This window comes from Trachypithecus francoisi, unplaced genomic scaffold (genome assembly GCF_009764315.1).
Source record: "Trachypithecus francoisi isolate TF-2019V2 unplaced genomic scaffold, Tfra_2.0 Contig00511, whole genome shotgun sequence".
In the NCBI taxonomy this organism is placed as follows: Eukaryota; Metazoa; Chordata; class Mammalia; order Primates; family Cercopithecidae; genus Trachypithecus; species Trachypithecus francoisi.
In genome coordinates this window covers 16,209-33,556 of record NW_022680688.1, presented here as the reverse complement: position 1 = coordinate 33,556, position 17,348 = coordinate 16,209, and the positions used below count along the sequence as shown (strand labels likewise).

At 48.9% G+C, this 17,348-nt stretch overlaps 1 protein-coding gene across 1 annotated transcript; it reads left to right on the top strand.

The window, feature by feature from the left end:
• The first annotated feature begins 9,486 nt into the window (after nucleotides 1-9,486).
• LOC117084835 (tubulin alpha-3 chain) lies at nucleotides 9,487-16,337 on the top strand. The gene is made up of 5 exons (XM_033213301.1): nucleotides 9,487-9,596; nucleotides 11,560-11,782; nucleotides 12,702-12,850; nucleotides 13,470-14,150; nucleotides 15,955-16,337. The coding sequence occupies exons 1-5, from the start codon at nucleotides 9,594-9,596 to the stop codon at nucleotides 16,249-16,251; spliced, it is 1,353 nt and encodes a 450-aa protein (XP_033069192.1). The 5' UTR covers nucleotides 9,487-9,593; the 3' UTR covers nucleotides 16,252-16,337.
• Nucleotides 16,338-17,348: the final 1,011 nt, after the last annotated feature.

Below are 17,348 nucleotides of genomic sequence, written 5' to 3'. Positions count from 1 at the left end.
GCTTGTTGTCAATCCTATCTGTAGCCACTCCTCCACCCTCTGCCACAACCGCCCTCAGCTCTTCATATTCCAGCATACTTTGTGCCTTCGTTTAAACTGCACCATCTGCCTTAAATGTCCTCCTTCTGTTTCACCAGCCCAAATCCTGCTCATTCCTTGCAGTCTGGCTCAATTGTCACCTTCACTCAGAAACTGGGAACTAGAAGAAAGCTGAAGGATGGTTGTTTGAGTTGTGAACCTAGCATGTGTTTTGGTAAATTTGACACTGGTGTGAGTGAAGTTATACTGTATTAGAGAATCCTTTTGTTTGCTAAGTGAGGGCAGACAGTTCTGATTTTCCATATCCACTGTGATTCTCCAAGAACAGAAGAGGATTTCTCTCAAGAATGGAGAAAGCAGGGCTGCAAAAGCTGCCATTCCAACTGCAAAATCTGTAATTTCATTATATGCTAGATGAAATGTAAGCGTGAGGGAAGCTGCCATGTTCTTACATATAAATGGGAAGAGTACTAAGAATGTTTAATAAATACGTCTTGATCCCTCTTGAAATTGTTGATATTCTGCTCCTCATTTTGCAGTTTGGGTTTGTTAGAATTACTTGATCAATGGCATATCGGGTTTCTATGCCTTCTATAAGGAAAAGGAATAAGCTGTACATGCATCTGTGGGTAATGTAGTGTTGGTTATCACATTAGGCAGCTTCAGTGCAGGCATAATCCCTCCAAATCCCAGTGACTTAACCAAAACCACATACTTGTGGCTTGGCTTGGTGCATTAGCAGTAGCTCCTCATGTAGGCAGCTCTGCCTGATCAGTCTCATTGAAAGTTGAGAGGTGCTCATTCTGGGAACTAGGCTGAAGGAGCAGCCCTTATTTGAGATATATAGTCAAATGAAAACAATCACGAAGGCAGGGTCCCTCCCCACCTCTCCATATCCCTGTCTTGTCTGGAACTGCGTTGGGTAATGCTTAGCTAGGACCAGCACATTATACAAGGCAATGTCCACGTGCTGGGATCAGCAAGGATGAGCTTTCTGTCTCAGGGTTAAGAGTAAAGACTCTAACCCAGCACTACCTCGAGGGCTTCAGGCTCACTTTCTGTTTGCTTGAAGTCTGCGATGTGCTCATGAAGTCTGCATTCCTCTGAGGCCTCAGGAACAGCGTCCTTAAGCTGAGCTTCCAGCTACAAAACGAAGATGCACTTGTCATTAACAGAAAGTAAGCACAGTGCAGGGCTCCGCCGAAGTGGTTGGTTAGTAATAAAACAAATTTAAATTCTAATTTAAGAAAGAGTACTGATTTGTGAAAACAAGTACTTCTGATTTCTGTAGAACATTGATTCATGTTTTAAACGGACAATTTCAAACACACACAGAAGAAGAGAGAGTAATGAACCTCCTCCTATGCCTGGCACCCAGCTTTGACAGTGAGGAGAGGACCTTTTTTTTTTCTTTTTCAGACAAGAGTCTTGCTCTGTCGCCCAGGCTGGAGTGCTGTGGTGTGATCTCAGCTCACTGCAACCTCCACCTCCTGGGTTCAAGCGATTCTCATGCCTCAGCCTCCAGTTTAGCTGGGATTACAGGCACATACCACCTCACCCGGCTAGTTTTTGTATATTTTTTAGTAGAGATGGGGTTTCACCATGTTGGCCAGGTTGATCTCAAACTCCTCACCTCAGGTGATCCACCCACCTCAGCCTCCCAAAGTGCTGGGATTACAGGCAAGCCACCGTATTTGGCTGACAGTGAGCAACTTGAGCTGAGCTTGCTTCATCTCTGCCTACGCACAAACTATTTGAGAGCAAATCCCAGGCAACGTATCACTGCATCCGTATGTGGAACGGTAATCCTTAGTTAGGGGTTTCGTTAATTCGAGTTGTAACTGGCTACAACTTCAAATATATTTGGGTTGCAAAATAAACTAAGAAGAAAACAAACAGATATCCTGTGGCTAAACAGCAAAGAGCCCTGAACTTGAGCATGTGCTTCCAGGCCTTCTCATTTGTGGGATTCATTAAGTAAATTTTAATAGAAATTTTTTGAGACAGATTCTCACTCTGTCGCCCAGGCTGGAGTACAGTGGCACAGTCTCGGCTCACTGCAACCCCCACCTCCCAGGCTCAAGCGATCCTCCCACTCAGCCTCCCGAGTAGCTCGTACTAGATGTGCACGCCACCACACCCAGCTAATTTTTTGTATTTCTGGTAGAGATGAGGTTTCACTACGTTGCCCAGACAGGTCTTGAACTCCTGAGCTCAAGCGATCTGCCCACCTTGGCCTCCCAAAGTGCTGGGATTAGGGGTATGAGCCACTGCCCCTGGCCTTTAATCAAATTTTAAAGTAAGTATTGCTTAAAACATGTCACTCATCGACAGCAGAACATTCAGAATACCTAGGGCAGCAGTTCTCAAAGCGTGGGCTGAGAACCCTGGGATCCTGAGACATTGTCAGAGAATAAATACCCTCTACTTACTGAAAAGGGAATTTTTAAAACTTAGCACCCAGGAACCTCTTTTAATAATTAATTAGTTATCTGTGGGAACCAGGAGTTCTTCATGTACTTCATCCAGAACATTGTATCAAAACAGATTGAGTGCAGAAACAGACATGAGAACCCAAGTGTGTTCTATTAAGCCAGATATTAAAGAAACATTAAAAAATGTAAAAATGTGGCTGGGTGAGGTGGCTCATGCCTGTAATCCCAGCACTTTGGGAGGCTGAGGAGGGCAGATCACCTGAGGTCGGGAGTTTAAGACCAGCCTGGCCAACATGGTGAAACCCTGTCTCTACTAAAAATACAAAAATTAGCCGGGCATGGTGGTGCATGTCTGTGTTCCCAGCTACTCAAGAGGCTGAGGCACCAGAATCACTTGAAACCGGGAGGTAAAGGCTGCAGTGAGCCGAGATTGCATGACTGCACTCCAGCCTAGGTGACAGAGCAAGACTCCATCTTAAAATAAATAAATAAATAATGTAAAAATGCCATTCTTCTCACTAGATTTTTAAAGAAATAGTGACTTTTCTTTACAAATGTTATGTTAACATGTAATGGGTTTTTATTGTATTGAAAGAATTCTCAGTTCTGATTTCTGCCATGGTGCATATTGAGAGCTGTAATCTACATAAGGAGATGCTCTTTGGTATCCCCAGTGATGTGTAAGAGTGTAAAGGAGTGCTTAGACCAAGACGCTTCAGTAGCACTGGTCTAGAGCAAGTGGCTTGAAGCGTCCTAGACTGTGATTTGCCTTTCTACTGCCATTGGCCCTTTATGGACTGCAGGTTCTCTTATTCAATTAAGCTGGGCCATATCACAGCTTAGCATAAATACCTTCTACTTACTTAAAAAGGAATTTTAAAAACTTAGGAATAGGAACCTCTTTTAATAATTTCACAAATAGATATTGAGGGATGAGCACAAAATAAATGCTTGGCAGATCAACTTACTTGGGTTCACATAAAACTTAAGATCCATTTTAAAGTAATTTAGATAATGCAGCCCAAGTTCTCAAAGATGTTTTATTAAGGTCATACAAAAGTCCAATCAGTACCATTGCTGAAATATCTAAACAGCTTCCTCCTTTTTTTTTTTTTTGAGATAGCGTTTTGCTCTTGTTGCCCAGGCTGGAGTGCAGTGGTGTAATCTTGGCTCATTGCAACATTGCAACCTCTGCCTCCCAGGTTCAAGCAATTCTCCTGCCTCAGCCTCCCAATAGCTAGGATTACAGGTGCCCACCACCATGCCTGGTTAATTTTTGCATTTTTAATAGAGATGGGGTTTCACCATATTGGCCAGGCCAGTCTCAAACTCCTGACCTCAGGCCATCCGCCAGCCTCGACCTCCCAAAGTGCTGGGACAGAAAGAGGAGTTTCTTGGATCTTCAGATCTCCTGCTACATCACGTCAACTTACTGCATGGCTACTTCCATCTCCTCCTCCTTGTCCCTCACCTTCTGCTTCTGGGAGCAGAGCTCTGCAATGAGCTCATTGAGCTCCCAGAAGTCCTGCAGGGCCAGCTTTTGCTGCTGATGGGCATCTTTCAGTTCTTTGGCCTGGGATTTCAATCTCTCTGAAGCTTCAATCAGTTGCTGAAAAAAAATTTAGAGATGTTTTACGTTTGTTTAACAAAGGCCTGGAAGGCTGGACATTTAGTCTTACACTATATTAAAGAGTCACAAGTGACAGCCAATGCTGGTTACAGATGAAAGTCACAGATGGGGAAAATCCCCTGCTTGGAAAAAGCCCTGTGCTCGCCTCACCCCAGCCAAGCATGCAATGGGAAGACCACCTGGGCTCAGGTGCTGAGCACCAACCCCACACCAAGAAAGACCCTGCACTGCATGGAGTAGCTTCCAGCAGGACAGCTGGCTCTGTAACGTCAACCTCTGCCTGATGTCATCTACACAGTTGCAAAGGTGAATAAAACATTTGGGCATTCAATCTAGTTACTTAAACATTAGCAGAAGCAGAAAAAAAACATGTAGGCAAAGTGCTGAAGATTTAAATCAGACCAGGCACTGTGGCTCATGCCTGTCATCCCACCACTTTGGGAGGCTGAGGTGGGAGGATCACTTGAGCCCAGGAGTTCAAGACCAGTGCCTGGGCAAAATAGTGAGACCTCATCTCTTAAAAAACTGAAAAAGAAAGAAAAGAAATTTCAGAAGAAAGAGATTTAAATCAAAGTCTCCCTGGGTGGAGGGCCACAAGTAGGACTTACCATGAGTTCAGCTGCACTGACAACCCAACCTTACCACTTGCTGCCCTGATGACTCTGACCTTCCTGCAGCCGATCTGGCCAAGAATCTGGCTGTTTAGTCACTGCCACACCTGTTGGACTAAGACTGGAAGTGACAAAACCTGGAGCAAGCTGGCAGGGTGGCTCCCACATGGGGAGGAAAGGCCTCCCCAGGCCTCTCTGGGTCCAGCTCAGAGTCACTGTGACTGTGTCAAGCAATGAGATGCCACACAGCCCACACTGCACTCCCAGACAAGTCATGCAGGGGGACGATACCACAGATGATCTTAAGAAGCAATGTGGGTTTAAAATCTGGCACATTTTAGAGGACAGATCACAAACTACGTGTCCAAGGACTTCAGTGTATAAATGAATGTATTTTAGAAAACAGAGCCTATGCAGTGAGCTGAGATTGCAGGACTGCAGCCTGGCGACAGAGAGAAACTCTGTCTCACAAAAAAAAAAAAAAAGAAAGAAAAGAAAAGAAAAAAGAACCTAATTGTGTTATTATATACTTACTGGCATTTGAATATAAAGTTCACACATCTTACTAAAAACCAAATTTGTAAAGGAGTTATGGGGAATCAGCCACATTTTAACAAATGTCCTCTTTTGCAGTTCCCTGTCGTTGCTAAGATGCCCCTTCTAAAAGCAGTGGGCATGGTGTAGAGAGAAGGGCGAGGTCACTGGCGTCAGGCACAGCGTGTCACTGCGGATAACACAGTGCCCTCTGGACATCGTTCCTCATTCAGAATGGGCGGGCTGGGGGAGCTGCTGCTTACTCTGTGGGGCTGAACTGGAGATGGCAGATGATGACTGTGAAGTGGGTGCCTGCTGCAGGCAGCACACTGAAAGGCACCCATGGCAGGGAGCCAAGCCCAGCCAGCTGACATGGGCTGTGTAGCAACTGGGCACAGCAGGGGCCCTAGAACCAGGCTTGGCCCTGGTGTCCTGCAGGCAGCAGGGACAGTCCATGAGCGGGGGTCCCAAGGAGGTCTTTAAACATCTGTATGAACTCAGCCTTACAAAACTGCAAAGCCTCTTAAGCCTTTCTCACCCAGAACCAAGCTGCCTACCTTGTGCAGGTCCCCCTTCTTCTGCCGCACCATGCGGTGCTGCTTCTCTGGCCCCCGTAGCCACTGTGTGAAATCTTGTCGAGGTGCCACCTTGTCCTCAAGTTGTCACTCAAGCCTGTTTGAATCTGAGCACAAGAGGAAATAATTTGTGTTCCTTTCTGTGTAGCGACTATATGTAAATGTTGTTAGCTGACTTACTGAAATGATTTAATAATTCACAAAACTCTTTTTTTTAGTGCTGTATACTAAATAAAATACACAAGGCAGCAATACTTAGGGGCCAGAAACACTGTTTACTACAAGTCAGTTATGGAATCATAACTTACAGTGAAAATGGGCATGTCCAAGGCTCCATTTTTCTTTCATCGTTTACAGTAGAATAAATAGTTTGTTGCTAATTTTCTACACTTTCTACTGGGAATTTGTGTTACTTTTATAATCAGAAAAATAAAGATTGCCGTCATGTAGCATATAGTGATATTTTGGTCAACAACAGACAGCATATATATAACAGTGGTCCCATAAAATTATAATACCGTATTTTTCCCGTAGCTTTTCTGTGTTTAGATACACAAATCCTTGCTGCACAGATCTGTAGCCAAGGGGCAATATGCTACACCACGTGGCATAGGTGTGCAGTAGGCTGCACCACCTTCATTGCTGTAAGTATACTCTAAGATGTTCTCACATCAATGAAATCACTTGATGATGCATTGTCGAGAACGTATTCCAGCTGCTGAAGGATGCATGGCTGGACTGAAGAGCACCGCGTGATGCGGGCTACAGCTGAGTTCTGTGCATGATGTGGTTGGAGCCCTGAGGAAGGGGAGGGCTATGGACTGAATGGTGTCCCCCGCTGCCAATATTAGACGCTGAAGCGCTAGTCCCCAATGTGACTGTATTTGGGGACAAGGCCTGTAAGGAGATAGTGAAGGTTAAGTGAGGTCATAAGGGCGGGCCCTGATCCAATAGGATTCATGTCCTTATAAGAGACCAGAGAGCTTGGGTGCTACCTTCCCATGGGAGGACTTGGTGAGAAGGTGGCTGTGTGCAAACAAGGAAGAGGCCTCTGGGGCTTTTAGCCTCCAGAACTGTGAGAAAATAAAACCCTGTTGTTTAAGCCACTCAGTCAATGGTATTTTTTTAGGGTGCCTGGGGCTGACTAATACAGAAGGATTCGCCCTCTGATTTACCTGGCTGTCCGCAGAATTCGGTCCCTGCACCTCCGCCTTCTGCCAAAGCATCCTTCTAAGGGCAGACCTGATCGCACTGTCCAGAGGTCCCCAAAGGCCACAGAAAAGTCTCAACTCCTGGACCTCACCAGTCCCATCCCACTGGTGGAGCTCCCTGTCTCTGCTCTGCTCTCCTCTCAGGAGGGAAAGTTAAGGGCCTGCTTGGCCACCCTCTAGGGAGGTGCCACGATGGGATGCTGCATCCTAGTGATGAGCTGGGGGTAAGCCAGCACGTCTCTTCTGGTGCTTCTCCCAGAACTGAATGCACACTGTTAAGATGATCTTCAGGCATGGAAGAATCAAATCGCGAAGAATCATACACATGTAGTCCCAGCCTACAAGGAAGGCTGAGGCTTGGGGATCACTTCAACCCAGGAATTTGAGTCCAGCCTGGTCAACACAGTGAGAACCAGTGTCAAAAAAACCAAACAAATAAAAAGGAAGAATCAGGTGATTGTTCCAGACTCCTCCAAAATGGGTATGGGGTCCCCACTCTGCTCTTCCTGGAACAGGGATGGGACTTCTCCTTTCCTGTTGGCCATAAACCCACTCCTTCCCACTAAAGAAATGAGAAAAGAAAAAGTATTCACAGCACTTTGAGTTATGTGAGGTGTGCAGAATTTATCAGGCCCAAAAAGACAGGAATATGGACTTCAGTCACACCCCTCATACCCATGCCCCGTGGTGACTATTTAAAGACATTTTGTTTCTGACTAGCTTAACCCATTATCTTCCTGTTCCTAGAATTTGTGATACAAAAGACAATGTAGACAATATAGAGACAATAAATAGCTTTTTTTTTTTTTTTTTTTTTGAGATGGAGTCTTACTCTATTGCCCAGGCTGGACTGCAATGGTGTGACCTTGGCTCACTGCAAACTCCACCTCCCGGGTTCAAGTGATTATCCTACCTCAGCCTCTCAAGTAGTTGGGATTATAGGCGCTCACCACCACGCCTGGCTAATTTTTGTATTTTTGGTAGAGACAGGGTTTCATCATGTTGGCCAGGCTGGTCTCGAACTCCTGACTTCAAGTGATCCTCCCACCTTGGCCTCCCAAAGTGCTGGGATTACAGGTGTGAGCCACCACGCCCGGCCCAATAAATAGCTTATGTTATTTTAATATAAATTCCTCAGGCCAGGCCAGCCGAGGTGGGAGGATCCCTTCAGGTCAGGAGTTCAAGACCAGCCTAGGCAACACAGCAAGACTTCCTCTCTAATTTCAAAATTCTTGGTAACTTAGGAACTGTCTCTTCTTTTCCTTTAAAAACCCACTTGTAACTGCTGCTAATTAGAGGTGTATATTAAGACAACTTGCATCTCCAGGATTGCACTTCTCAAACTTGGCACAAATAAACTCTTTTTTTCAAGATGGTGTTTCACTCTGTCACCCAGGCTTGAGTGCAGTGGTGTGATCTTAGCTCACTGCAACCTCTGCCTCCCAGGTTCAAGGAATTCTCCTGCCTCAGCCTCCTGAGTAGCTGGGATTACAGGCGCGTGCCACCATGACTTGCTAATTTTATTTTATTTTTTGTAGAAACGGGCAAGGTGGGTCTCACCACGTTGCCCAGGCTGGTCTCGAACTCCTGACCTGAAGCGATCCTCCTGTCGTGGCCTCCCAAAGCACTGGAATTACAGGCATGAGCTGCTGTGCCTGGCCCAACCTCTCCACTTAGGCTAATTTTGCCTCCTTCCTTTTTTTTTTTTTTTTGACGGAGTCTGGCTCTGTTGCCCAGGCTGGATTGTGCAGTGGCCTAATCTCAGCTCACTGCAACGTCTGCTTCCCAGGTTCAAGCAATTCTCCTACCTCAGCCTCCCATGTAGCTGGGATTACAGGTGCCTACCACCAGCCCGGGTAATGTTTGTATTTTTAGTAGAGACGGGTTTTCACCATGTTGGCCAGGCTGGTCTCGGGGAACTGTTGACCTCGGGTGATCCACCTGCCTCGGCCTCCCGAAGTGCTGGATTGCAGGGTTGAGCCATCGCGCCCAGCCCGTTTTCTCCTTTTGGGTCACAAAAGTGATTGAATCCTGCCACTTCCCGGGTGCTGGGTGGGAACAGGGAAGAGGGGGTGATTGCAGTGCTGCTGTGACTTGGGTAGATGGCGGGAAGGCCTCTCAGAAGCGGCCTTGTTTGCAAATATCTGAAAAAGGCTTGGAGAGGAGCAGGCTCGGGGCATTCAGGGAGGGGCAGTGGCACACTGGGAGCAAGGCAATGTTCCGTGACCCACAAAAGCCGTGCAGTAGCTGTTCCCCTGGTCAGAAGACACCCCGGAAATGCCTCAGCACCTGCGAATCCTTTGATTACCCCTCTGCCTTCCCGCCAATCCTGCATCCAATCAGAGAGCATCCCCACTACACGTGTTGAGCAACGGCCAATAAGAACTGGGACCCCGCCCTCGGCCCGCCTCCCAGGAACTCCAAGCCAATGGCAGCATAGCAGCAGCAGGCCAATCCCGTGCAGGGCGCGCGGGCGGACGGTTGCAGTTGGCTCTCAGCAGCTGTGGCAGCCGGTTGAGGTCTGGAAGCAGCGTCGGGCGAAAGCGGAGGAGTTCGCCATGGTAAGACCCGGGTCATTCCCGCCCCGCAGACGCCCAGGCAGATGAAGTTGGCCTCGGGCGGACGGAGGGACGTAGTTGCGGGCCTGGGCGCTGAGAGGAAGCCGGAGAAGGACGCGGGGTCTAGTGCGGGACAGGAGGACACGGAATCGTCTCCTGGATCTGCAGGTCCCAGGGCAGGGACGGCGGCTTTTGTTTTAAATGAAGCTGCCGGTCTTCAGTCGGTGGACGGGGACCGTTGACGGTGTCCAGTCCCCAGAGAGCAAATAGTGGCGTCGCCTGCTGAAGACGGGGGGGGGGGGGGGGGGGCGCTGCTCCCGCTTTCCAGCCTCCACGTGGGAGTGCAAGAGTCTGTGCTGCCTGCAACGACTGAGCAGCCCCAGGAGCCTTCGCTGACGGGGCTGGGGCTGCGGACGTGGGTCAGATTAGGAATTACGGTTCAGACGCCGCTGAAACATGGCCTCGTTCACTAGAGGCAACATGTCAGGCCAGGCGCGGTGGCTCACGCCTGGAATCCCAGCCCTTGGGGAGGTGGAGGCGGGTGGATCACCTGACGTCTGGAGTTCAAGACCAGCCTGACCCAACGTGGCGAAACCCGGTCTCTACAAAAAAATACAAAAATTCCCCGGGCGTGGTGATGCGGGACTGTGGTTCCAGCTGCTCGGGAGGCTGAGGTGGGAGGATCAGCCGAGCCTGGAAGTTTGAGACTGCAGTGAGTCCTGATGGTGCCACTGCACTCCAGCCTGGGCCACAGAGACCCTGCCTCAAAAAAACAAAAAAAGCAACCCATGAACATAACAGATTCCCAAGTCCCAAGTCTGAATACCTGTGGTTTGTCAGTTATCCTTTTTTTTCTTTTTTTTTTTTTTTGACAGCACTCAACAAATGCTCTGTTGCCCAGGCTGGAGCACAGTTGCGGGATCACGGCTCCCTGCAGCCTTGAACCCCTGGGTTCCAGCAGTTCTTCTGCCTCAGCCTCCCGAGTAGCTGGTACTACAGGTGTTTGCCACCACACCTGGCTAATTTGTAAATTTTTCATAGGGACAGGGTCTCACTGTGTTATCCAGGCTGGTCTCAAGCTGGTCCCAAGTGATCCTCTCGCCTCAGCCTTCTAAAGTGCTGGGATTACAGGAATGAGCCACCACACCCGGCTTGGCAGGGTTTAAAGAAACCACCAAAGGACAGTGCAGTGTCCCAGCACTGATGATGTCTGGGAGCCATTACACCTGTAGACTTCAAGGGGTGGAGAGAGGGAGTGGTTACAAGAAATTGAGAGGGCAACCTGCCGAAAGTGTGGCCTTAAGAGGGATTCAGGTCACCCACAGCAGTTGAGCAGGAAGGGGCCAAGGAGGGAGTACCCTGGCGTTGCTCTCCTCCAGCCTCCCAGTATCCCACTGCTGCCTGCCATTGACCAAACCAGCAAGAAACCAGAGGGCAAGGAAGGCCTCTGATGCTGTTCTCAAGGGTTGGCCTCCGAGAGCACAGAGCAGATGGTGAATGATGGAGGGTAGATCTGGGGGCAGAGAGAGGACACACACTGAGCACCTGGGCTTGGACCATGGGGCCCTGAGACCTACTCTGTATTTCCTTACCCAGCCCAACTACCTTATCCTTTGATCAGGACATAATCCAAAACTGCTATATATTCTTCAGAGAATTACCGTGACTGGCTATAATGTGGGGTTGATTATTGACATTACATGGCTTCCAAGTGTTAACCTAATTTTTGTGTAGTGGAAAACAGGTTCTAGGGCTACCTGTAAAACTTAGTAGCTAGTATGATTTACAGCAAGTTAGTTTTCACAGGGCTAAAGGGATCAGTCCCCTAACCCTCCTAGGAAATGCCAACTGCGAAAGCACCAGATACTGAAGCACTATATAAATATTAAATTCAAATATTTTGCATGCCATATAGCTTCAAGTTGCCTTGAAATGAATGGGTTCACATTTATGTTCCGGTTCACAGCGCGAGTGTATCTCTATCCACGTGGGGCAGGCGGGTGTCCAGATCGGCAATGCCTGCTGGGAACTGTACTGCCTTGAACATGGAATTCAGCCCGATGGTCAGATGCCAAGTGATAAAACCATTGGTGGCGGGGACGACTCCTTCAACACATTCTTCAGTGAGACTGGGGCTGGCAAGCATGTGCCCAGAGCAGTGTTTGTGGACCTGGAGCCCACTGTGGTCGGTAGGTGCCTGGGCACTGGATGGCAGCTTTCCTGAGAGGGTGGGAGAGCAGTGGTAAAGCCCCGCATGGGTTCCTTTGAATCCTCCTGCCGAAAGGATGGGATGGACAGGCATATGCCTGTGGCGTTGTTAGGAGAGAAACTGAAAGGTTCGTGATGAAAGTGTCTGTGAGACTTGGCTCCTAATCTAGGTAAACCTGACCTACAGGGAAAAGCTGCTTTGCCAGCAGTAAGATGGGCTGTGGAGAGATTCCCTTGTGGCTGCCTCAGCCCTGCTCAGATGGCCCTGCCTGCAGGGTACAGTAGCCTTGGTTCTCTCCTGAATGCTCTGCACTTTTATGCTGGTGCACCAGAGTCTTGACCTGCATCTTAGGCATAGAAGGTAAGTACAGAACAGTCATTTGCTTCCTTCAGAATAGCAGCCTGAGGTAGTTTCCAAAGAGAGCTGCCAAGAGGCAGCACCTTTCAGTGGCCCCCCAGGAAATGACAGCATCACCTGAAAGCCTGTGAGACCCAGGTCATCCAGGGTGCCCTGATGGGACTGCCCTGCAGAAGTCACACTGATCTGGTGACTTCCCAGGTTGTAAGAGTTTTTAACTTACAGCCTTTGATGTAGCTACACGTAGGAAAGAATTATGTACCTGCGTAGGAGTGCAAGAGCTTATTTCCTTTCACTAGGAACTGGTCGTGCTGACATTTATACCACAAGCTGAGTGTAACTTCGTAAAGTCATAAATTGCATATGCAGTTTGGTTATCACACAGAGACATTGTCTACCAGATGCTGCCACTGTTGACCTATGACTTGTAGGTCATGTACTTTGAACAGCATGTACTCTGTAGAAGTGAACAGTCCTGGAATGTGTCCATCTTGGTGAGTACAGGCCTTAAAGATTCATAGCACACACTGTCTCTTTTGTAGATGAAGTGCGCACAGGGACCTACAGGCAGCTCTTCCACCCGGAGCAGCTAATCACTGGGAAAGAAGATGCAGCCAATAATTACGCCAGAGGCCATTACACCATCGGCAAGGAGATTGTTGACCTAGTTCTGGACCGGATCCGCAAACTGGTAAGAAGAGAAGGTTTCATGTGGCCATTGTCTTGCATGGGAGGGTAGTTCTTGGAAGGTGAAAGAGAGGTCATTTTATCAAAATTTAGATCAGCATGTTGGCCGGGCGCGGTGGCTCACACATGTAATCCCAGCACTTTGGGAGACTGAAGTGGGTGGATCACCTGAGGTCGGGAGTTTGAGACCAGCCTGGCCTACATGGTGAAACTCTATGTCTACTAAAAATACAAAAATTAGCTGGGTGTGGTGGTGCACACCCATACTCCCAGCTACTTGAGAGGCTGAGGTAGGAGAATTGCTTGAACCCGGGAGGCAGAGGTTGCAGTGAGCTGAGATTGCACCACTGCACTCCAGCCTGGGCAACAGAGCAAGATTCCATCACAAACAAGCAAACAAACAAAAACTTAGACCAGCATCTTGAATCCTACTGAGTCTGCAATAGTGATTTGTCTGTAGACCTTTGTCTGCTTTTCTTTGTTTCAAAGTGTACTGCGTGTTTATTATGGATGATTTGAATCCATATCAAGTCTTCAGAGGCAAAGAGAAGTGGCCCTGGCTTGTTGGAGGTTGGTGGTATGGCTTCCACGGGCATTGACTCACGTTGTCTGGTTTCTCTCAGGCGGATCTGTGCACGGGACTGCAGGGCTTCCTCATCTTCCACAGCTTTGGGGGCGGCACTGGCTCTGGGTTTGCATCTCTGCTCATGGAGCGGCTCTCAGTGGATTACGGCAAGAAGTCCAAGCTAGAGTTTGCCATTTACCCAGCCCCCCAGGTCTCCACGGCCGTGGTGGAGCCCTACAACTCCATCCTGACCACCCACACGACCCTGGAACATTCTGACTGCGCCTTCATGGTCGACAATGAAGCCATCTATGACATATGTCGGCGCAACCTGGACATCGAGCGTCCCACGTACACCAACCTCAATCGCCTGATTGGGCAGATCGTGTCCTCCATCACGGCCTCCCTGCGATTTGATGGGGCCCTGAATGTGGACTTGACGGAATTCCAGACCAACCTAGTGCCATACCCCCGCATCCACTTCCCCCTGGCCACCTACGCCCCGGTCATCTCAGCCGAGAAGGCCTACCACGAGCAGCTGTCCGTGGCCGAGATCACCAATGCCTGCTTCGAGCCAGCCAATCAGATGGTCAAGTGTGACCCTCGCCATGGCAAGTACATGGCCTGCTGCATGTTGTACAGGGGGGATGTGGTCCCCAAAGACGTCAACGCAGCCATCGCCACCATCAAGACCAAGCGCACTATCCAGTTTGTGGATTGGTGCCCGACTGGATTTAAGGTATGACTGGGTGATGTGGAGGCCTTTCCGCAAGCAGCAGACGCACAAAATAACACTGTCCCTGAAGGCCCGCATCCTTTGGGGAGAGTATCCCTGTTCCATGGGCTAGGCATGTGGGCATAAAGTAGTGAACCAGAGTTGATAATTGAATCACTGAATTTTTTTTTTTTTTGAGACAGTCTTGCTCTGTCGACCAGGCTGGAGTGCAGTGGTATGATCTCAGCTCACTGCAACTCTGCCTCACGGGTTCAAGCAATTCTCTGGCCTCACCCTCCCAAGTAGCTGGGATTACAGGTACCCGCCACTACACCCGGCTAATTTTTGTATTTTCAGTAGAGACGGGGTTTTACCATGTTGGCCAGGTTGGTCTTGAACTCCTGACCTCAGGCGATCTGCCCACCTCAGCCTCCCAAAGTGCTGGGATTACAGTCGTGAGCCACTGGGCCCAGCCCAGTGATGTCTTTTGAACTCTCTTTCTGAGTCATCACACTATATATCTGTGGTGAGATTTATTTATTTATTTATTGAGATAGGGTCTTGCTTTGTACCCCAGGCTGGAGTACAGTAGTGTGATCCTGGCTCACTACAACCTCTGCCCTCAGGCTCAAGCGATTCTCTCACCTCAGCCTCCCGAGTAGCTGGGACCACAGATATGCACCACTATGCCCGGGTAATTTTTTTTTTTTTTTGAGACAGTCTCGCTTTGTCACCCAGGTTGCAATGCAGTAGCGTGATCTTGGCTCACTGCATCCTCCACCTCCCAGGTTCAAGAAGTTCTCTGCCTCAGCCTCCCAAGTAGCTGGGATTACAGGCACCTGCTAATTTTTGTATTTTTAGTAGAGATGGGATTTTGCCATGTTAGCCAGGCTGGTCTCGAACTCCTGGCCTCAGGTGATCCACCCGCCTTAGCCTCCCAAGTGCTGGATTACAGGCATGAGCCACTGCACCCAGCTAGTATTTGTATTTTTAGTAGACATGGGGTTTCGCCATGTTGGCCAGGCTGGTCTCAAACCCCTGGCCTCACGTGATCTGCCCACCTCAGTCTCCCAAAGTGCTGGGGTCACAGGCTTGAGCCACCACACTTGGCCTGATGTTGTCATTTATAGAACAAGTGTGCTGATCCCTGCTCTAGTTGACCCTGTGCACTGCTGCCAGGACCTCAGGTCATGTTAATCCCGAGTTCTGAAACTTGGAATGCTTCCCCTTTGGTTACCACCTTGGAATGCCACCCCCTACTTAGGCAGGCACATGGACCACTTCGACCACTTCCTGATGCTGTGGTAGCAGCATTCATATGACTCTTGACCCATGATCTGCTACCTTTGCATAGCCACAGTGGCTTGTTTTGTGGGTCAGAAGTGGGTATGATGTTCCTTGTGATAGCATGGGGAAGAGTTGTGTACTCTGAATCTATCTGGGTGGAAAAAGTTTAGCTAGAGAATTTAATTGTAATCTACAAATTACAATTAAATTTTTTAATTGTAATTAAAAAAGACAAGCAGCATACATTTTCAGAGGGAAGACTGTCTTCACCTGGGCACCTATCACATGTCACAGGTACTAGCACACAGCCCTTTAGGTAGCTTAGGATCCCACCAGGGTGGCTACCTCCAAGGTTCCTTTCTGTGTTCTCCATCTGGAACTATCACCCTGCCTGGCGCAGAGAAGGGCTTAGTGACGTTTGTGAGGTGAACTGCGTATTCTCCTTGTCACCTACAGGGTGTCTTCTGTTTGAGGAAAAGTAGCTACCATTTCTAGGTTTGATATAAGCTTCACAGACTGCTTTATTTCCCTTCTCCGGCAGGTGGGCATTAACTACCAGCCCCCCACAGTGGTCCCTGGGGGAGACCTGGCCAAGGTGCAGCGGGCCGTGTGCATGCTGAGCAACACCACGGCCATCGCGGAGGCCTGGGCCCGCCTGGACCATAAGTTCGATCTCATGTATGCCAAGCGGGCCTTTGTGCACTGGTACGTGGGCGAAGGCATGGAAGAGGGAGAGTTCTCTGAGGCCCGAGAGGACCTAGCAGCTCTGGAGAAGGATTACGAAGAGGTGGGCGTGGATTCCGTGGAAGCTGAGGCTGAAGAAGGCGAAGAATACTGAGGGGAGGGTGTGGTGAGTTCTCCCCTGCCACCCCCAGGATGGCTGCTTTCAAGTTGTTTGCAATTAAAGGTTCTGTACAAAACCAAGACCTCTGTGTGTCATGCAGCTTAGTTCTGCCTTACAGGAGCTGGTGGGACCCCAGAGACTGCATGGACAGCAGTGGGGTGCCAGCCTGCCCTGCTGGCGTGGGGTTGGGTGCAGCAGGACTGTACATACTTAAGCAGCTGCCACGGAAGTAAACTGACCAGGGGAAAACAGTGTTTCTTCAAAGCCAAGCGTTCAAAGTATAGATTTCCTAAATTCTAGGAAAGCAGAGTCAGGGTTTTCAATTGAATTTGCGAGTTTTTGGGCTTCTTTATTGATGGGTCATGCTGGCTAAAAGGAAGAGACTAGAAGTGAAATGTTGGAGGTCTGCGGATGGGGCTCGTCCATGAAGTCTCTAAAGCAGTGGGTCAAATGTGTAAGGTCAGGACATTTTAGAGGGGGAAAGTGTATTAACCAAGTTCTGCACAGCATTCATGACCCACAGAAGGTCACAACACATTCATGCTGACCCCAGTGCTCCACTGTAACCTGGAGGGCAGCATTCGCCCTCTCTGCACACACACAGCCACCCTGTCCCTCAGCACTGTCAGCTGTCTTGGTAGAAAACCTCCCATGAGGTGGGAGATCGAGACCATCCTGGCTAACACGGTGAAACCCCGTCTCTACTAAAAATACAACAAAATTAGCCGGGCATGGTGGCGGGCACCTGTAGTCCCAGTTACTCGGGAGGCTGAGGCAGGAGAAAGGCGTGAATCCGGGAGGCAGAGCTTGCAGTGAGCTGAGATCACACCACTGCAATCTAGCCTGGGCGACAGAGACTCTGTCTCTCGAAAACAAACAAAAAACCTCCCACATTTCACTTCAAGTGAAACTTGTTGACATCTGTTTATAAAAGACCTGGCAGTCCGGATACCTTTTCTCAGAACCCAAATTAGGTTCAGGAAGTTGACCCATGGTAAAGGGATCCTGTTAGTTTGCTGTGGCACAACCAGGACTGGCACAGAAAACTCATTCTAAGTCTGTGCCTTAATATTAAAAAAAAAAAAAAAGTA

Excerpts from the sequence above, each read along its gene's own strand:
- LOC117084835 (XM_033213301.1), top strand. Across the intron at positions 12,851-13,469 it reads TGGACCGGATCCGCAAACTG|GCGGATCTGTGCACGGGACT; the intron begins GTAAGAAGAGAA and ends GGTTTCTCTCAG. Across the intron at positions 14,151-15,954 it reads GGTGCCCGACTGGATTTAAG|GTGGGCATTAACTACCAGCC; the intron begins GTATGACTGGGT and ends CTTCTCCGGCAG.